The sequence below is a fragment of the Denticeps clupeoides genome, chromosome 17 (genome assembly GCF_900700375.1).
Source record: "Denticeps clupeoides chromosome 17, fDenClu1.1, whole genome shotgun sequence".
NCBI lineage: Eukaryota > Metazoa > Chordata > Actinopteri > Clupeiformes > Denticipitidae > Denticeps > Denticeps clupeoides.
In genome coordinates, this window is record NC_041723.1 from 8,479,187 (window position 1) to 8,499,299 (window position 20,113).

Below are 20,113 nucleotides of genomic sequence, written 5' to 3' on the forward strand. Positions count from 1 at the left end.
ATTTCTGTATTCACTACTGCTCAAATAGAATGCTCAAATAGATGATTAAATTTAGATTGTTAGATAAAATATTGTAAAACGGTCATTGCTGCGTCCGGTACATATAAATACCTCTATATGTTCCTCTCCTCCCCTCCCCTTATAATGTCTGCTGTTGGACTATGTCTGTCAGCACCTTTGAATTCTGACCACACTTTGGTCTTTCCTCTCTGTGGGTCACATCTCTGTTCATGAACATCCACTAGCAAAAAAAAGTTTGGGTTTTTCATCTTTTGGGACCAAGAACCTTCCATGTCTGGAAGATGCTGTATGTTCATCAGGAAATGAAGATATTTATTCCTGTATTCCCCAGTCTCAGCTCTGGTTTTGTTGGATCGCTCTGGGCTAGTGTCCCTAAATTACATCTTGACCACTGTTTTCTTCCCAAATTTACCTTTACCTCCTTTATAGGCTTTTCATACTTAGCCTGAAAGCATCATGGTCCTTCCATCCCCCTTGCCTAATCCCTGATGCAGAGCCATTGCCATATCATACCTTTTCATCTCTTTACCCACAGGTCCCCTCCTTATCTCCCCATAAACCAGCAGGCTCCCCTCCCCCCAAAACACACAGTCACTGGACTCCAGCACTTTCCCATCTTCCCCAATTGCCTGTTGAGTCCTAGAGCGGCAGCCAGACCTCACCACATTCAAAATGTGGATTGGGCACCACCTTCTCCTAAATAAGGGGGTGTTGTCTGAAGGAGTAAGATAATGAGCATCGTGCTCCTGAAGGAAGGGTTATTTATATTGATGACTGTGGGGAGGAGTTGGATGTTAAATATAATATTTCAGGTTCTAGCTAGCCCATTGGTCTTTTAGATGAATATGATACCATAAAGAGAAAAAAGGGATTCCCTTAGCCTTTGGGAAATCCAATATATACCTTCACATTTTCTGGCCGGCTGTGGTTAGTGAATGTTCACCTTCATCTTCCTGATCCACCACTTCATCCCTAACCTTTCTCATAGGTGAGAGCTATGATTTTCTACCTCAAAGTCTTTTTTGGCCAATAGGATTAGCAACATAACTTCAAAGTGATTAAGTGTTTAGCAGCTTCAGATGGTATGAGTGTTTCAATGGCAGGTGCTTCATGATGTGGATATTTAACTATTGAAGTCTCGGGTTTTTGGAAGCTTAAGTGCATAATCTTTTGGAGGCTTGGTTGAGCGTCTCCCAGTATTATTTCATGTGCTGAATTTGATTCTACGTTGGAATTTATTATGTTGCGAATCTCAGGGCAAAAGAATGATGAGACATTTTTGAAACTTGTAAATGCGTGTTGGATGCTTTCTGCAATGTGATAAACCCAGTTTTCCTCTAGTTGTCAACAGTGGCTTTTGAATATAAATGATGCTCTAGCGCATCAATTGATGTAAATAGAACTTCACAGTGTTCGAACCTGTGCGAAAAAGTGCAAAGGAAGAGTTTGCAGAGACTATTCAGACAAAATTGTTGTAGGAATAAAGGTGGTAAATGCAGGATTTTAACGGTAGTGCAGGTAATACCATGACAAAGTTTAGTCACCACTAAAACATTTTTTACTTTCTAAAATCTTCTCAATGGTCAGGTGGTCAATGGTCAAATCTTCAAAAAGGTCAGGTTTCCATCTTAACTCAAGTTGTTGACTGTCAGTTGTTGCGCAATCCTGTTTGACAATATGTAAGATTCGAGATCTAGATTAAGTGTTTGTGCCAAAATATGCAATAAAGGATGATGTTCCTGGAGAGGGCTTGGTGGGAAGATTAGCGCAACAGAAGCATTACACTGAATGGCCTGATTAAGAAGCATGCAGTAATACCTCCCACAGCTCCAGAGTGGATTTCAAAAGGCTGTGGGCGCCGTGACTTTTCATAATCGTCCAGAGACAGGCTTACCACAAAAGAGCTACTCCAGCGGAGCAGCTGGACCCCATAGGCTCCCCCAAATATAGAAATCTAGTTACCATGTTTACATTTTCCTCTGCAGACCTGAAATTATGGCTGGCCTACAGGGATATTGGCTGCTGCACATTCGTACTGCTGTCCTAGCAAATGAATAGACAAATAAACCATCTTCTTCTGTCTCATGTAAGAAGAGATGTAAAAGTTGTGGGCTGGCTGTGTCTTCATACTGACCTTGACTTTTTGTTCAGAGTGTGAAAACAGCTACCCGCCAAGATGTCAGAGTAAGTTGTTTTGGATTAGGCTATTCATGCCATTCAGATTCCATAAAAAATACATGTTAAGTTGGTATCTGTGAATTGAATGTTTCTCCCGTCTCAGCAAAAAGATGTCATCAAGTCGTAAGCACCATTTAAAGGTAATTCTGCACCCTTCTGATAAATTAAGATAAATTAACTTATTTATTATATGTAATATGCGTAACTTAAATTTATTGACAGTGATCTTCACTTGCTCATAAAGCAGCTGGATAAGGAATTAGTATCTGAAAAAGTAATGTTAATATTTCACAGAGCTTGATGCTCTCCATTGCCAAAGGCTTGCTGGAAACTGAATCCAAAGAGAAGGAGGAAGAGAGAAAGAGGTACATGGCAGAGAGCTGTCCTCCTCTCTCTCTGCCATCCGGTGTACAGGCTTTACAGGTATCCAGAGGAATAGGCTGTCTGTCTTTTGCATGATGTATATCCATATGCCATAATAAACCATTACACCATATACTTTCATTACAAATTCCACTGGAAAGTGTCATATTTTTCTTCTGTTCAAAAATAGATTTTCAGATATACAGGTTGCATTTTTTTATCACACACTTCTCAGCCGATAAGGCTTCTAGAAGCCTGATTCTGAATGTTCAAATGTATACATAAGTATGGACGGCCAACTACCAAAATGTAAAAGTGTATGAATTACATCAGTGCCTAAAATATATATGATAAAAATCAACATCCCAATCAATAAGTGTTTCATTATTTTGTGACACTCATTTGAGATCCTACTGAAAACTACATGTGTTTCATTTTAATGTCATTAATTTGTTCTGTTCTGTTGTAAACTTGTTTTAACAGGAACTTTGCAGAGAGCTCCATCACAAAATTGATGCCATAGACGAGGACAGATATGACCTGGAGGTCAAAGTTAGCAAAGGTGCCAAAGATGTAGGTTACAGTTGTTTGTCATTTTACAGAATGCTTGAAATATTCTTATTTGAAACTGAGCACCAAACCATGGTGGCATTTGCTCTTCAGATTGAGGACATGAACATTAAGGTGATTGACCTTAAGGGCAAGTTCAAGAAACCAGCTCTGAGGAAAGTGCGCATGTCTGCTGATGCTATGCTTCAGGCCCTGCTGGGCTCCAAGCACAAAGTGACCCTGGATCTCAGAGCGAACCTGAAACAAGTGAAGAAGGAGGTCAAAGAGGAGGTGGGTGGTTTGGTTGGTTCACACATCTATTACGAACAGCGGGTTTTTATCATACTGTGATTTGATTTTCTTCCAGGATAAGGAGTTGCGTGACGTTGGAGACTGGCGTAAGAACATTGAGGACAAGGCCGGCATGGACGGCAGAAAGAAGATGTTTGAGGGTGGCGAGTCATAAGTGTTTTGGACTCATTTCTTCGAATGGTTGCTCTGGCATACAGGAACATTTTCGTATTTGTAGGAGATCTGAGGTAGCTGTATTCTTTGGTATCACATTATAACAACAGACATGTAAGTGACACTTTGATCACTTGCTGTTTGGATATTGCTGTTTGGAAGATCATTACTGTCTAAATAAATGATTTTAAATAATCATATTGACTTATTTCTTTCCTTCCAACCTACCCTTGAAAACCCATAATCTGTATTAACTTTGTTCCCTAAATATAGCTGTAGGTACTTTTTTATATCTGAGTCATCGAAATATTTAATTTAATGATTGAAATCGTTTACAGCATGTAATGGAATTAAAAGGTGTGATCGTCTGAAACACCCGTTTGGTCTGCGTCCAGCAATCTGTACAAAATCATAAATATTCAAGTGTCGATTCTCTCTTGTTAGAGTGATGTAGAGTGAGAGAATTTTTAAAAATGGTCTAAAATAGGTCTAAAATAATTTGGTGTTTGGAAGTTAAACAACAGGAACTCAAGAAGTCCAACAGACAGGTAAGTACTATATTTACCGAATTCCAATGACAAATGTTCCTAGACATCATTACTGATGTCATTACAAATGTCTTTCAGGGACACATTGTTAATCCCATGGACCCATGCTGGTGGCAGCTGGTCTGGTTATAGTAAGGCTCTTAATTCTCTGATAAATGTGTTATATTGCGAGCTGCTTATGTTACATTTTAAAAGACATAGAGAGTTGTCTTTCTTGCTGGTGACAACTGTAGGCTCTTCCCAGCACATGGCAACTGCATAATGGAAGATAACAAAATAAGAATAACAATCTTGGGGGACAGGGTTATTTATAATGAAGGAGCAAGGAGGGACAGGACTGTATTTCATGACCTTGTCAGCCTATTGGTTTGAAGAGTAATCCATTTCCATAAACAGAAAGTCAGGATTTGCTCACTGATCATAGAATGCAATATATACCTTCTTAACACTTAAACTTTCTGTTGCCATTCAGTGGAACCACATTTTACCTGATCTGCTCTATTCTTCATTAAGGTAGGAGTCATTACCTATAAAGATTTCACGTTTTGGAATCAGTAGTATTTATTGTCCATAAGATTCTGGATAGCATTGTTCTCTGCCCTTTTGTTCTGACACAGACCATATTAATGGTAACAATACCTGCAGGCATGTATTTAATTTCAACTACTAATTATATCACATATAACATATCATTAACTGTTTAAATTGATGTAATATATGTTTTATTGGTTTAAATCTTTTGTGGATGTGGTGTGCTTTAAAATTCAAATGCCTGTCTATGGTGTATAAATATATACACACACAGACAATATGGTGTATGTATACTTTTTATATATGAAAATATATATTAGCACATTTTCATGTGAGCATTTTAATATCACAGCAAAATATTAAGTAAGATTTGTTATCAGTGGTTTTAGAAAGGAAAGTTGCATGGCACCACAGCACGTTAGTGCTGTAGTGCTGCTTGCTGATTTGGGTTAACACAAACCTAACTTGTGGCTTGAATGAATGGGTGGATGATATATGGGCTGGTGAAATGACGCATCAAAATTAAACACCACTATGTGTAGTAAATTTGAAAGCGATCCTCCCGAGTTATTCTTCCTTTCACCACCACCTTACGTATTTACCCATGCTGTAAATAACTTGAGTTCTATTCTTGTAAACATGCATGCTTTTTACTTTCCCTTAACAATTCCTTTTGCAAAAAAGGACTCTAATTTGCATGTGGTGTAGAATAATACTGAAAAATTGTATACTATGTGGGTCTGGCAAACAGAGACTTTAATCTTAGCAGCTGACATTATAGAACACAAGTGTTGCACTAAATATATCTGCTCCCTCATTCCGGTATGTTAGGCAAATAGAGTTACATATTTCAAGAGTAGTGAGCTTTTTAATATGTTAAAAAATAAATTACACCAGGATGTTGCCAGTGTTTTGGACAAAAATTCTAATTTACTTGGTTCCCAATCTCGGTTATGACTCAATTATATCAGAGGCATTACAATTGGTTTTGTAAGTCTGTTTCATTAAAGAAGCACACATAAGAATGAAATGGCTAATGAGCTTGACGTTTATAAAGAGGGCTGCAGACAGTTGAAAAGAAGAGAGCAGTGGTTATTTAAGTGATATGCTGCAATATCTTTGCCATTCAAAGGATGTTCTAGAAGCCCAAACTAGCCTTGGTGTTGATCTGGCCATGGAGTCATGTTGCAGTGATCCCTCAGAGACAGGCCACATCATCGGGGCACTTAAGGAGAGTCCAAGGCTTGCATATCCCACCAAAGTATATGATTACAAAAGCTTTGCAACAGATACGTTTCTTTCTCAAAGTAAAAAAAACTTTGTAACTCATTGTAAGACAAACTATATAAAGCAATTGTTAAAATGTAGTTATAAATGGTATAGTTATATGAGAAGAGAGATTAATATTATATCACTTATTTGAATGTAATTTATCACATAATAGTATAGTAAAATCTGTAAAAAATGATATCTATAGCCTGATCATTTCTTCATTTACAGAAAAGAATACACAGAGGAAAATGTCTGAGTAAGTGATTTGTGTGATTCCAAATTGCATCATCATATCATGACTCTATCTGGCTTAACTAAAACCGACAAGTTAAATAAATACTATTTCCTCCACAAACAGGACCAAAAGAATGTCCATGAGTCGAAAGCATAGCCTGAAGGTAATAAACATTCCATACAGATTTGCTACACTAATGTTATTGTGTAAAGTTTACAGATTGTTTTTTTCTTTAACATCAATCTTTTGTTCCAGAGTATGATGCTTCAGGTTGCTAAAGACCTAATAGAAGCTGAGGCAGTTCTTAAGGTAGAGGAGAGGAAGAACTACATGGAGGAGAACTGCCCAGCCCTTAGCTTGCCCCACTCAAAGGAGGAATTACAGGTAATATTTGGCCTTAAGAAATCATAAAGTCTATCAAATACTGTTCATTGCATGATTTGTTGACTGTAGAGACTGTCAAAACATATATGTGTGTTATTGCAGACTATCTTTCACAAAACCATCATTTAATTCTTGTCATTAGAACCTGTGCAAAGAGCTACATGATAAAATTGATATGATTGATGAAGAGAGATATAATTTGGAACACAAAGCCAACATGGTCATCAATGAGGTATGCCCCATGTCTACACAAAATATCTATTTAATAGATGTCAATTTAATGTCAGTTTTTTGTCTCCACATTATTAACATATTTTTTATGCCTTAGGTTAAAGACCTTAATATAAAAATAATTGACTTGAAAGGAAAATTCAAGAAGCCGCCGCTAAAGAAAGTGCGCATGTCTGCTGATGCTATGCTGCAGGCCCTGCTGGGCTCAAAGCATAAAGTCACCCTGGATCTTAGAGCTAACTTGAAGCAAGTGAAGAAGGAGGTCAAAGAAGAGGTTGGAAATTTGATTAAAAACTTTATGATTTAATGTAGTCCATGCAGTAAAGCGACAAGTGAATAGACCAATAAGAATCAAGTTTGAATGACAGAGTATTATACCTACAAACTGAATCATATGTTTAAAAGCAATGGTCCAAGAAGGGAGCCATGGGGTCCTTCAATTTTTCATGATTGCCTGGACGTAGAAGCTTATGGTCAACCATATCAAAAGCTAGCATACTATTTAAGGGCAGCAATCATGGATTTGAATTCTTTGGGTGACTTCATAATGGACTGACATGTTTTTGCCACTGGCATTACAGGACAAGGAATTGCGTGATGTTGGTGACTGGCGTAAGAACATTGAAGACAAGACTGGTATGGGTGGCAGGAAGAAGATGTTTGAATCTGATGCCTGAAGTGATTACATGGGCATCTTGAACAAGCAAAATTAAGATGCTAACATAGTTAATCTTCTTGTTTTCTGTCCGCTGATTATAAATTTGCACTAAAATGGTGGTCTAATTTGTCTTATTTCATAACATATTTCTGTGGTCAAATTGTATCAGTGTGGTGCATTATTTTCTATAATAAAATACTTTTACGTAACAACCAAGCATTCCACTGTTTATTATGGGTCTGATTTTCTTTTGGATTCCCTCATCAGTTTATTATTCTGAACATTATCCAAATTTTATAAACATTAAATGTGCGTGTACACGTTAATTTTATTAACGTGTTTAATTTTACTCTTACACTTTCACTTGGTCCCAATTTCCCAAATAAAGTTCATAATTTCATGTAGGAAATTATGACATTAAATTTTATGATTTTACAATTCTTCATCACTCATCCAGTGTGCATTATCAGTATAAACAAGGTTTCCCTTAGGCACATCATTTAGTACACTTTCAGTTTTCAAAAGGGCTGTAAATCAGTAATCAACTGCATTTGTATTTGCAATCAACACTGGCAGAGTAAATGCTACTAAATAAATAAGCAATAAAACAAGAACAACATTTTTGATAGCCGTGTTATTTATAATGACTGGACCGGGAGGGGGACTGTGGGTTAAATTTCAGTAGCTTGCTGATCCATTGGTCCATGCTGGACTCCAATTCCATAAAGAGAAATCCAAACTTTTGCTGAGCCATCATAAAATGGCATTAAAGCATCATAGCGTTTCAGTGGCTGTGCCAGTCTGTAGATATTACCCTGCCTGCTGCTTTCTCTCTTAGGTGAGGTCATTTCAGCGGTTATCTTTTAGCATCAATGGACTACTCATGACAATCTGCTCAGGATTGCCTTACCACACACATTCTGCAAAGGAGCACACAGATTTGGGTGTAATATCTTGGCATACCGGAGGCATGTTTGCTTCAGTGTTTACAGCTGCCAGTAGCAGTAGCTTTTTTTTCTCTTACCTGCAATTGGAAACTGTATATCAGGCCAGTTAGTTCCGCACTAACTGACGATGTGAGCCAAGCAAGTATGTAAGCATGATAATGCAATAATAAAGAAAGAAAGCTTTATTATTGCCTTCTGTGTAAGTCATAAGATTTGTCGAAATTAGAAAACAGAAAAAAAAATGTTTCTGTTTCTTCTTGAAATGTGTTGGTATGTGTTCAAAAGATTGAACAGGTGACCATCTATATTTTTATATTGTACTGTTTAATATAATCATGTTCTGTGCAAGAATATGGTTTGCAGTGTTATTTACTACAGTGTAACATACCCTGTTTCATGTTTGAAAAACAGTGCAACTCATAATGTACTGTAATCTCATCTGGTGGATTTAGCAAGCTAACCACAAGATATATGACATGATGAAGTTTTGAAACTTAAGCTTACTTAGTACTGATTTACAGTATTTACCTAACCAGAAACTGTCTGGTGTTAATTTACATGCATACTCATTAGCATGCATACTGAGTATCAGAGCTTTAAGGCATAAACAGTTAGAGTTCCATCGGTCATAATTGAACTAACTTTCCTCTGGAAATGCGCTGCTTTGGATGATTTGCAGTCTGCTTGCCTTTTGCACTCTCACTCTATCTCTCTCTCTCTGTGCTTCTTTTTATTTCTTTTTTTCTCTCTCTTTTTCATTATGTCTGTGTAAGCAAAGCTTCTGTCATAGCTCACATGGCTGAGGTGATAGATGATCTCCTGAAGTCAGGGGTATCATGAGTCGGAGCGTCTGACCGTCACATTATCCTAATGAAGAAATCTCACCAGCACTGTGATTTCATTTGAATAACATGGAAACTTTTCTAAACTGGTGTTAGGTCAAAAACTACATACCTACAGTATTTACATTCACAGGGACTGAAGCAGAAAGGCAGCCAAAATGTCTGAGTAAGTTGTGTTCATTTTTCTGTTCTATTTTGGTGTAATCTATTTAAATTAAAGCTGCTGCATGATATCAAGCCAAAACGTATGCACATGACAGCAATGTTAGATCACATGTCTAAAAGCAGATGCAGCTGCTAGTCACCCAATGTTCAATAAAGTAATGTTTAAGCCTAATTATGGCTTGACATCACCCGCTTTTCTGTACTGACAGTTTCACTATAACTACTTTTTATGAACAACACTTCAGCTTCACTCATTATCATTTTATTGTTATTTTAATATCCATGCATGTTTATGGAACACCTCCCTTTTAATAAAAGCATGATGCAGGCTACACACATGCATGTGTGTGTGATATCCTTTGTGATGATATCATAAAAGCGTGGAAATATTCTGTCTTCAGTGTCATGGGAAAAGGTACGCTGAAAGTACGCTGAGGTTTCATTTATTTCACTGGTTTTAATGCTGTAGTTCCTTAACACTGATACCTTCCTCATTCAGGATTCTTGAATAGGTGTCCTTTCACTTTGCCATAAAAGAGAAGCCACAACTGCCTGTCAACGCACTCATGTTTCCATGGTGTACTCACTTAAAAAAATGATTCCAGCATGAATTACGTCATAATTTCTTGCTTCAAATATATTCAATCCATTATCCAGGAAAAAGATGTCATCGAGTCGAAAGCATCATCTCAAGGTAAACCACAGCAGTGTTTTCTCAGTGGAATTGGTTACATCATGCTTGTTACCATGAGGCATCGCTTATTTGTTTTTCTCACTTTGTGCACCAGAGCTTGATGCTTTCGATTGCAAAGGGCCGACTGGAGGCCGAGGTAGTCGAGCTTGAGGTTTCCAAAAAGACCTACATGAGTGAGAACTGCCCTCCTCTTGAGCTTTCTGGCTCTCTGGCTGACTTGCAGGTACAATCAGGACCACATTATCAGCTATTTTTACATCTTTCTGTCACTGATGATGATCATTTCTGTCATCATCAGTGGCCTACCGGGTAAGGAAGCAGACTTGTAACCGAAGGGTTGCGGGTTCAATTCCAAACCACCACTGCTCTCTACTTGTCTCGTTGTGTGTACTGTGCTTGCTGTGCATCACAATGACAAAATCAATCACTTTCATGTGTATATATAAGAGCTCATACAGTAATTAAATTTTGCCTCTATTATTTTCATATATTTAAGTCTCTGCAAAACTTTCATCTGCCTTCCAGTAAACATTTATTCACAATATATTTACCTGACTAAAGGAACTTTGCAAGAAGATTCATACAAACCTTGACAAAGTGGATGAGGAGCGATATGACCTTGAAAGTAAAGTGGGCAAGTGTGATAAGGAGGTATGGATTCATGTATGTTTAAAGATGTACTGTGTTGTGTGATTATTTTTTACCTGATCGTCCATCATTAATCCGGTTTATTTTTTCTCTACAGATTGATGACCTGAAGATCAAAGTTCAAGACCTGAAGGGCAAGTTCAAGAAACCAGCTCTGAAAAAAGTGCGCATGTCCGCTGATGCCATGCTTAAGGCTCTGCTGGGCTCCAAGCACAAGGTCAACATGGATCTGAGAGCGAACCTGAAGCAAGTGAAGAAAGAGGTCAAAGAGGAGGTGAGTCACTGAATAGAGTGAACATGAAATTCAAAGATTTAAGGTAATCTCCATTCATTTATACACAGGGAAGCGGAATGTCCAGACACATTATAATGTTCATTTCTTTTTTAAAAATGTCTCTTAAAGGATAAGGAGACCGTTGGTGACTGGCGGAAGAACATTGAAGACAAGGCAGACAGGAAGAAGATGTTTGAGGGTAGCGGTGGTGTTTGAGGGTAGCGGTGGTGAATAACTTAACTCTGCCTTGTTGTTGGTTGTATCAAGTGAACATCGTAACATATCACCCCAGTCCCTATGGCTTATTGTCCATTTCTGTGAAGACCCGTTTAAACGTTACATTAGAATTTTAACTAAATAAATGAATTGACATTTCTGTGTCTGTCTTGTGATCAACCTGATCTTTATCTCATTGCTAATCTACATGACTGACTACAGTGACTACTGAGAACAGTAAAACAACATATATTAAATTAAATACATTTTAATTGGCAGTGACATATGTAAATATATTTTAGAATCCTCTCTAAAACGTGACAAGCCAAGACTTTACTGCCCGCACAAATTTGATCCGACTGCAGTGAAGATTAACACAATTAGCAAAAAATTAATGTATGCATATCATTAAAAGTAGTGATTATAATAACTATTTCAACCAAGAGACTCCATCATTGATACACTTTATGACTGACTGTATGATGATTGTATATTACCATATATTGATAAATAAGCTGTTCACCATACGGTTTTGGAGAATTTCACTGTTACAATGATGTGATATGTAGGCCCACAGTCAGATTTACACTACTAAAATTTCCATTACAATTAGCTTCTAATTAGCACCAAACAGAATTAATTAACACTGCTCATTGAGCATAAAAATATTATTCATTTGCACACACTTGTAATCTTGGACAGTACTTTAAAACATAAGAGCATATTTATTACAAAATTAGTCAACTGAAAATATGTTCTCCAGCAGAACCTTATTCAGAACCTGTTTTGCATGACTTTTTGATATGGAAAGCACTTTTCACCAGAGAATGAGAGGCTTATCTTTTTTAGAGTTTCTTTTTGCAAGCAACACCACACTCTAATTGGTCTTTGAATGATTATGACATGAACAAAGATCTTCAGAGTTGATCCTCAGAAGGGTAGGTTCTTTATTCCATTTTTTTATCAAGAATTTAAGACAAAAAATGTTCCCAAGCTCACTGACATGATCACTGAACAACTGCATGTTTGTCTGGTTATTTTTTAGGTGTTTGGCTGGAGGCGTGAAACTGGGGTGCACTCACCAAAGCTTGCACTAGCAACTTGCATCGCTGGACCCGTTCAGACACATGCTCACGTAGTTAGCAACTAAGCTTTTGGGAAAGACACCCTTGGCCAGTCCTTTTGGGAAGACCACAAAGGCAACATGGCAACACACTGCCACCCTCTGTTCTCAAAAAGGACTGTTGGTAAGAAGATATAATTTCTCCAGTGATATATCATCATACAAATAATGATGATTGTCATTGTATTATTTGATTGTCGCAAAGACAATCAGCCTTGTCTATGATATTACATGCTTATCCTAAATAATTTCACAGTCAGAGGAAGTCAGACAAATTACTCTGAACAGACATGTCCACATGCCTCACATTAATTCCAGATCAGGATTACTTTTTTTTTGGAAAAGAGGAATTTTAAAGGCCTACACTACCTGGTAATATTCTTCTCTTTCTATTTTGAGCAGCGATATTTCTGGAAATTGGCTAGACTACCTTTTTACAACCATAACCATAATGAGTGGGGGATATTTGGATTGCGGTTGCAGGGCTGTATGGTGCCAGCCTTATAAACCAGGTCTCAACATCATTGAAGTGCCAGTGGTTCATCAAACCTCCCAACTTGCGGGCAACTTTCAATCACTTCTCAGAGGTAGGAAAATATTCGATCGCTGAACAATAAATTTTGTTGTGCACCTTAAAGCAGTATTTTTGTCGATGCTCAAAGTTAATTCACCAGACATGTTCTGTCAGCATGAGAATTGAATAAGTGCTTTGCATGTTCAGTTTAAGTCAAGGGTTTCTTAAGGGACTGGTGTGTCCATTTCTGTTGGACATTTGTTATGTGATTTGCATCGTTCTTGATATATGGTTTTGTGGATTGTTGTAAATTGTTGTAAATAATTACAAAAATATGATCATAGTGAAATATAGCATCACTATGTGCATCTGTTTTGTTTCAGTAATTCACCCATACTGACATGCTGCACACCCCTGACAAGTGTACACACCCCTGTTAGAATGGCAGGTTTTTGTGAGAATTCTTTCTGGACATTTACTCTGCTGCAGAAAAATCAGTGGTTCCTTACAAAAGAATCAAGTGGTCCCATAATTGAAAGGTGTCAGTCAGAAAAAAAAAAAGTTTTGGAATGGCCCAGCCAGAGCTCAGACCTGAATCTATTAGAGGTTCTGTGGGGTGACCTGCCAAGTCATACTTATAGGCTCCTAGCCAAGAAAATGCTGTAATTTTATCAAAAAGGGCTTCAACAAAATGTTGTTGGGTGGTGTGTGCACACTCATGTAACCAGTGTATTTTACATTCAAATTTTTATATCCATATATTATAATGTTTTTCAATTAAATTGCACAAGTTATACATTAAATTAAAGGTGGGGAAAGTGGCATTTTGAATGTATTTTTACATTACAAAAGAAAATAGGCAACATTTCTTCCATCTCATTGACACCTACCCACACACTTATTTATTTCTGCTACCTGAGCTATGAAGGAGCTTCCTCCAGCCCTGATGTTTTTACCATCACCACGATTGACTTCGAAACCAGCAGTTGGCTCGCATGTCTGTTTTCCATTTGAAAAGTGAAATGCACACCACATTAAACTGGCCCACTGGAATCCCAGTCTGTCAGCTCTCATGCCAACATTATCCAGGTGATTGATGGGTGGACTAAGGCTGCAGATCTGACGTGATCTCACCTTGATGTTGTGTTGATGACATCGTCCTGTTCTTGAGCTCACTTTGAGTTTTTTTTCACCCTCAGAAAGAGACACAAACAAACTGCGGCAAAATGTCTGAGTAAGTAAATCTGTTGTGTTGGGTGGTGATGGGTTGATTTTTTTACGTAGAATTACCTTCTGTAATCCTTGTCTGCCTGAATCCTGCAGAAAGAAGATGACGTCAAGTCGGAAGCATCATCTGAAGGTCTGCCTAGAAGTTTAAGGGGACTATTTTTAAACTGGCACTACAGGCAGTGCTATTTGCTAAGCGTGAGCTTGTTCCTTTGCATCCCCAGGATGTACATAAATAAATAAAACAAGAAAGAACTACTCTGTAGTAAATAAGAGACATTAACTCCTCCTTTCAATGGGGTGTGATTATTTGTCACCCTGAACACATTCTGTAATGGTGTTTTCAGGATGAGCCTAATGATTGACAAATTTAATGATTGACATTTACATTTACAGACTTACAGTCAGTAGTTACAGGGACAGTCCCTCTGGAGACACTCAGGGATAAGTGTCTTGCTCAGGGATGCAACGGTAGTATGTGGGGTTTGAATCTGCGACTTTGTGGTCTTCTGGCTAAACTTTAAAAAAATTGAATTAATCTGTCACACCTAATATTTTATGACGTAATGTAAATAAACCAATCAAACCCGCTGTTACGTCAGCACTAAAATATTAGGTGTGACAGATTAAAGACACAGAGCAAGCATAATTAAAGTGTCTTTCTCGGTTTATCTATTAAATTCATTAAATCCACACAACCAAACAAGTCCTGTCCTGAGCTCCAGTTGAACAATAGTTCCCGAAAAACACAGAAACCCACTGGTTCTGATGAATACCCTTGTGCTGCAGAGCTTGATGCTTCAGATTGCTCAAGTTAGACTGAAAAAGGAAGTAGAAGAAACGGAAGCTGAGAAAAATAAGTACTTGGCTGAGAACTGCCCACCTCTGTCACTGCCAGGCTCACTGCAGGAGCTACAGGTAAAAGAAGCAGAAAAGCATTTGAAAACTTTTTAACATTTAATATTACACACTGTGTACTATTGCAATCGGAAATGTTGGCAACGTTGGAAAAATTGAATTTGACTACAATATCTACATTTGTTCATTCATTGCCAACACAACAACTGTTGTAGGCTTTAGAATTCTAAAACCAGGTCAAAGCTGAGCTTCATTTCCATGGTACTACTCAACGTTGCCACATCCAAAGTTGAAATGTGTGTGAAGTTATGGTATGAAATGTGTGTCAATTATGATAAAAAGAATTTCTGGTACTCACAGTCTCAGTCCTGGAAATTCCATCCATGTATTTGATGTTTCTTCTGGATTCTGTTCAATGATTGTTCTAAAGTCAGGGCGCCTGTGGTCTAGCGCAGCTCGTAATAATTTCTGCAGGTGGACTGTGTTGTGATCCGGTTTGTGAACATAACCCTCGGCACAACTCCGGCTATTTTTCTGGATTGCCTCGCTCAGCACAGCTATTGGAGGAGGCGTGATGTGGAGGCCGGCCATTCCCAGGGGTGGAGTGAAGCGGTTGTAGGCATGTTTCTATGCTCCATTTCACAAGTGATTCAACATCAAAGTCTAATTTTGACCACCCAGAATATCCAAGAACATCTTGCTGCAAGATGGTGGCACGTCAACAAACAGCATTTGCTCTATGTGTGGCATTTTTTTGCTTTTTTTCCTTGAATCCAGAATTTTCCTTTTTTTTATCTACATATGAAAAATGGAGCCATTGATGCTCATTTATTTCACCATCAGTCCCTGCTTCAACTACTATCAGAGGTCAGAGATGGACTATGGGACGCTCTACACAATCTTAGCCTGCCCCGGGGACCAGGCCTTTAGACTTTGGTGTGACGTGATGCTCCCACCCAGTTCCAATGTGAATAACACCCTCAGTGAATGTTACGCAGCCATCACTGGACGTCTGAACTGGTCTGTTTCTTGTGGCTGGAGGTTTCAACCATGTCACTAAAATTCCATCAGGATGAACCTCCATATTTGTAATTCCTGAGAACACTCTGGAAAACGTCTGGGTCGGTGGAGAGACACAAAGAACACAAATAGGCCCTCGTGGCATTGATAAATGTGACCAATTTCCAAAACTACCCACCATGTGATGATATGGGTATGGGATATGTGAGGACAGTCAGGTTCTAGTGCTGGTAAATCTGTCACATTCCTGCACACACATGATGCAGTGCAAGAAGCTCGACTCTGTCCGCACCTGTGCTCACGATACTCCGTACGTGGTTCATTTTGCCTGCAAGCGCAATCAGATCTTTCTTCAATTTTTGCAATATACGAAACCGACCAATCCCAGACATGAAGACTTGCCAATAAACTCCAGACAGGATTCAGACTCATGACCTTGGAGGTGTGAAGTGACGTTGCAAACCACCGTGCTATGCTGCAGCCCTTCATCTCCAGTCGCCTTGTTGAAATGGTTCCATGTTCATATTCCGGATTTGAGAGCAAGCAGATGAGGAATTGCATTTTATTTTTGTTTATTTATTATTTTTATTATCAATTTTTTATGCATTCATTTCAAGTAGACTGGCTGTTTCACTAATAAATGAACCTCAACCTGTATTTGTATTTGTTTTTAAGGATCTCTGTAAAAAGATTCATCAGAACATTGACAAGGTTGATGAGGAGCGATATGACCTGGCTTCCAAAGTCTCAAAAGGGGACAAGGAGGTAGGATCATTTTAAGGAACGTTTTATTTGAAAATAGAAAATTTGTAATTCAATGTATATAAAACTCTTCTTAGATTGAGGACCTCAAGATTAATGTGGTTGACCTGATTGGCAAATTCAAGAAGCCAGCCCTGAAGAAAGTACGCATGTCTGCTGACGCAATGCTTGCAGCTCTGCTGGGCTCCAAGCACAAGGTGACCCTGGATCTGAGAGCAAACCTGAAACAAGTAAAGAAGGAGGTCAAAGAGGAGGTGAGTATTGCGGTCTACAGGAGATTCAAAGTTGTGTGTTTAGAGATCTTCACATGTTGCTCTTTTGTAGGCGGTTGATGTCGGAGACTGGCGTAAGAACATTGAGGACAAGGCCGGCATGGATGGCAGGAAGAAGATGTTTGAGGGTGCTGAATAAGTTCTCTTGCACCAAGTTTTTTGTGTGTGCTTCAAAAATGCACTAGATTGCTTCTACATTTCCATTAAAATTTTTAGACCTTCTCGAATATCGCTCTTCTAGAATCTCTTCTGAATCTCTGACTTATTTCATACTCCTAATTACTGGTGCGCTTTTCAAGCCAATAAAATGTGTTCTTCGGAGGGCCATGTTTACTGGTTTCTTTTTTTACTGTGGACATTAATGCTTTTAAAGAGGTGCGCATGTAATCCGTTTTCAACACAAGGGGGCAGCAGAGAGTGGGCAGCCCTCATTAGAGCCCAGTTTAAATGGTGAGCATCTCTGCATGATTTAAATCCATACATCAATTTATCATAGTCACTGTGTTTTTGTGGATTCAGAGTTGAAATTAAACAACATGAAAAGTATTTTTTATGAACGTGTTATTTATGAACATGAAGTCTCACAGGTCGCCTGGTCACTTTGGAATGGAAAAGGGATTAAGACGGATGGCCAGGAGACAGGGTGATGACAGCATCACCATCTGTTCCACCGCAGGTCAGATGTGAACGTGCTTAATAAAATGTTATTTAATCTAAAAAAAAACATTATTCAAGGAAACAAGTTTTAAAAGACCTGAAATGTATGAAATGGTTAAATGTATTTTTGTTGTAAATATCCTAGAGATTGAATTGCATTTGACATCCTTGGCAATCCTCAGTTTTGGGTTCACAATTTGCCAAGATGTTGGTTTTCTTTGTTTATTTTTAGAAGCCAGGGGTGTGTCTTTGAGCTTAATACCATGCAGAGGTGAAAGATGGCAGACTTATAAATTAGTTCACATTAATGTCGCAGTGATGTTTTTGTCACCTTCCAGCTGAACATCTCACAGGTAAGAGTGCTATTCTTAATTTTTCTAATGTTGGGATTTTTTTATTATTTGCAGTTTAACTTTTATTATAGGGTAGAGCAGGTAGACTTGAGAAATCTATTGCAAAATATCCATTACCATGATGTGCCAGAGCCCATCTCAGTGTTTTATTTATGTAATCTGTAAGTGCTCAGATGGTCAACGTTTTTTCCAGAGACTTCAGGTTTTGCAATAAAATCAAATAAAATGTATTTATATTTATTAAATGAACTATTTTTTTCCTCAAGAGAAAATGGCAGGACATCTGAAAACATCAGGAAATCAGGATATGACAGGAAATCTGACGGTAACGGGATCTATTTACATAATATTTCTTTGTGTAAGGACCATAATATCTTTGTCACAGAGTTTACGGACAGTGACAGATTGTGGTTGAGCTTTATTTAGTTTAGTCATTTGCCCTAATGCAATAAGTACAGCAATAGATATACTCATAATAGCATTCAGAAAGAGCGTCATATATACAACTTTTCATTCCCCTTTTGTCTTTTTCATTTGATGATTTTTTTATTTAGAATGAGGAACCATAGTCAGCTACCATTAAGCTAAAGTTGCGAAATTTGAAAAAGGCTGCTTGCCTAAAATATAAGTGATCAAGAAATTTCAGTGAATTTTCAGTGATGCTCTTCCAACAGCGATTCCAGCGTCAGTACCTGGATCAGAAGCGCACATGCAATGATATGTCTGAGGCCACGTTGAAACTGAAGGTGAATTCTGTGAATGTTAAATAACTGTTCAATATGCCATGATTAAAATAATAAAATGACTGAAATGGATGATCTGCCCAGGTGATGTGCAAACACCTCGTACTGGACGCTCGCAGAGTTCGCGACGAGAGAAAGGACTTCAATTTTCAGGTTGCCCAGGCTAAATATGAAGTGTGTATCATTGTTTGTGTGCACGTTTAAGGTTGCGCTTGAGTTTTTTGACACATTTTTCCCCCAATCCAGCTTTTCAGACTCAAGAACAAGATGCATGACCTGCAGGGCAAACTCAAGGAATCAGTTATGAGGATGTTGCGCATGTATGCCATCTCTGTGGTCCATGCCCTGCTGTCCTCCAGACGTAAAATGTTACAATGCTAAAAGAAGCGTGAACAAGAGGTAGCAGACCTTCGTTTGAGACCAATTTGGAGAAGCGTTTTCATTAATGACTGAGTAAAATATGTTGGTCCTGGACCTGTCGCTCTCTCTGCAGACACTGATGACTGGCAAAAGGCCATCGAAGACAAGGCCAGAATGGGTGGCAGAAAGAAGATGTTGTACAGCAAATTCTCTAAGCCATTCACCTTCTTCTTCCAGTTTATTATATCAATAAAATCATACCTTTTAATCTAAACTGAATCATGCCCTGACCGTGTGATTGCTGCAAAAAATGTGAGAAAATAGATTTTACATTATCTTAAATGTATGTTACATTGTGCAAAAAACGTACATATATTCCAGCTATAATTATTGTTCATTGATCTAAATCATATTTGCGTTAATGTAGCATAGTGGCATTTTTCTGTAGAAGGAGGATATCCAGGCAAGTCCTGAAAGACTAAAAAAGGCAGTGCACTGTACTGTCCATGCATGTATTATATCTTACTTAAACATTTTTATCTTTTGCATTAGCAAAATATATAAACCCAGGGTTTGTAATCAAAAGGACTTTACAGACCGTGTAAATACACAGGGTTTCATTAGAACTCGTTTCATTTTGTGACCTGCGCTAACCCTGTAACATAAAAAATTGAAATGCGGCATGGCGCCCCCTTGTGGCATGGCTGCACAGCTGCCTGTGAAGACATGCCGTCAGCAAAAAAGATAAAGCACAAAATTAAGTGGATGACCATCGAGTTATTATGTCATTGGAATACATTGTGATTTTCTTTCAACCAAAAATTGTCTAATTATTTATTCCCAGTCTTGATGGATCGTGCTGTTTTAATTTTTTAGACCTGCTGCATTCGTACTGTGCACACCGTTTTTGAAAAAACATGTTCTACGTCTATATAAAATACATCTGGAAATATTTGCATTTTTATATTTCTATTTTGAGCTAGATATTTATGGCTTCTGTCTT

The 20,113-nt window shown here is 38.1% G+C and overlaps 5 protein-coding genes across 9 annotated transcripts in view; 4 read left to right on the forward strand and 1 right to left on the reverse strand.

The window, feature by feature from the left end:
* The window catches only part of LOC114767480 (cytosolic 5'-nucleotidase 1A), a 29,571-nt gene extending 15,589 nt beyond the window's left edge, over positions 1-13,982 (reverse strand). The window contains exon 1 of the mRNA XM_028959337.1: positions 10,788-13,982. Coding sequence (XP_028815170.1) covers positions 10,788-10,802 — 15 coding nt within the window. The 5' untranslated portion in view covers positions 10,803-13,982. The remainder of the gene's footprint in view (positions 1-10,787) is intronic.
* On the forward strand, positions 930-3,772 carry LOC114767484 (troponin I, fast skeletal muscle-like). Of its 3 annotated transcripts, none has more exons than XM_028959345.1 (7): positions 930-1,009; positions 2,173-2,205; positions 2,303-2,339; positions 2,494-2,622; positions 3,046-3,135; positions 3,226-3,402; positions 3,479-3,772. In XM_028959345.1, exons 2-7 carry the CDS (start codon positions 2,198-2,200, stop codon positions 3,575-3,577), a joined length of 540 nt encoding a protein of 179 aa, XP_028815178.1. In that variant the 5' UTR covers positions 930-1,009; positions 2,173-2,197; the 3' UTR covers positions 3,578-3,772. The 3 variants fall into 3 exon arrangements, with proteins under 3 accessions (XP_028815178.1, XP_028815180.1, XP_028815181.1); XM_028959347.1 differs by having other exon boundaries at positions 935-1,009; positions 2,007-2,205; XM_028959348.1 differs by having other exon boundaries at positions 942-1,009; positions 2,113-2,205.
* tnni2a.2 (troponin I type 2a (skeletal, fast), tandem duplicate 2) lies at positions 4,485-7,647 on the forward strand. 3 transcript variants are annotated; one of them, XM_028959338.1, is made up of 8 exons: positions 4,485-4,637; positions 5,788-5,962; positions 6,156-6,183; positions 6,286-6,325; positions 6,418-6,546; positions 6,689-6,778; positions 6,875-7,051; positions 7,359-7,647. In XM_028959338.1, the coding sequence occupies exons 2-8, from the start codon at positions 5,830-5,832 to the stop codon at positions 7,452-7,454; spliced, it is 693 nt and encodes a 230-aa protein (XP_028815171.1). In that variant the 5' UTR covers positions 4,485-4,637; positions 5,788-5,829; the 3' UTR covers positions 7,455-7,647. The 3 variants fall into 3 exon arrangements, with proteins under 3 accessions (XP_028815171.1, XP_028815172.1, XP_028815173.1); XM_028959339.1 differs by lacking the exon at positions 5,788-5,962 and having other exon boundaries at positions 4,510-4,637; XM_028959340.1 differs by lacking the exon at positions 4,485-4,637 and having other exon boundaries at positions 5,785-5,916.
* Positions 8,201-11,381, forward strand: LOC114767485 (troponin I, fast skeletal muscle-like). Its single transcript, XM_028959349.1, has 7 exons — positions 8,201-8,273; positions 9,358-9,390; positions 10,047-10,083; positions 10,178-10,306; positions 10,645-10,734; positions 10,829-11,005; positions 11,135-11,381. Exons 2-7 carry the CDS (start codon positions 9,383-9,385, stop codon positions 11,219-11,221), a joined length of 528 nt encoding a protein of 175 aa, XP_028815182.1. The 5' UTR covers positions 8,201-8,273; positions 9,358-9,382; the 3' UTR covers positions 11,222-11,381.
* On the forward strand, positions 11,542-19,384 carry LOC114767487 (troponin I, fast skeletal muscle-like). The gene is made up of 13 exons (XM_028959351.1): positions 11,542-12,931; positions 14,058-14,092; positions 14,182-14,218; positions 14,875-15,003; positions 16,639-16,728; positions 16,803-16,979; positions 17,050-17,673; positions 17,887-18,007; positions 18,274-18,332; positions 18,682-18,753; positions 18,835-18,924; positions 18,997-19,149; positions 19,244-19,384. The coding sequence occupies exons 2-7, from the start codon at positions 14,085-14,087 to the stop codon at positions 17,134-17,136; spliced, it is 528 nt and encodes a 175-aa protein (XP_028815184.1). The 5' UTR covers positions 11,542-12,931; positions 14,058-14,084; the 3' UTR covers positions 17,137-17,673; positions 17,887-18,007; positions 18,274-18,332; positions 18,682-18,753; positions 18,835-18,924; positions 18,997-19,149; positions 19,244-19,384.
* Positions 19,385-20,113: the final 729 nt, after the last annotated feature.

Coding starts and splice junctions, on each gene's coding strand:
- tnni2a.2 (XM_028959338.1), top strand. CDS start 5,830: ATGGAGTCATGTTGCAGTGATCCCTCAGAGACAGGCCACATCATCGGG. Junction 6,779..6,874: donor CCAACATGGTCATCAATGAG/GTATGCCCCATG, acceptor TTTATGCCTTAG/GTTAAAGACCTTAATATAAA. Junction 7,052..7,358: donor AGAAGGAGGTCAAAGAAGAG/GTTGGAAATTTG, acceptor CTGGCATTACAG/GACAAGGAATTGCGTGATGT.
- LOC114767487 (XM_028959351.1), top strand. Junction 14,219..14,874: donor GTCGGAAGCATCATCTGAAG/GTCTGCCTAGAA, acceptor CTTGTGCTGCAG/AGCTTGATGCTTCAGATTGC. Junction 16,980..17,049: donor AGAAGGAGGTCAAAGAGGAG/GTGAGTATTGCG, acceptor GCTCTTTTGTAG/GCGGTTGATGTCGGAGACTG.
- LOC114767485 (XM_028959349.1), top strand. Junction 10,084..10,177: donor GTCGAAAGCATCATCTCAAG/GTAAACCACAGC, acceptor TTTGTGCACCAG/AGCTTGATGCTTTCGATTGC. Junction 10,307..10,644: donor GCTCTCTGGCTGACTTGCAG/GTACAATCAGGA, acceptor ACCTGACTAAAG/GAACTTTGCAAGAAGATTCA.
- LOC114767484 (XM_028959345.1), top strand. Junction 2,340..2,493: donor GTCGTAAGCACCATTTAAAG/GTAATTCTGCAC, acceptor AATATTTCACAG/AGCTTGATGCTCTCCATTGC. Junction 3,403..3,478: donor AGAAGGAGGTCAAAGAGGAG/GTGGGTGGTTTG, acceptor ATTTTCTTCCAG/GATAAGGAGTTGCGTGACGT.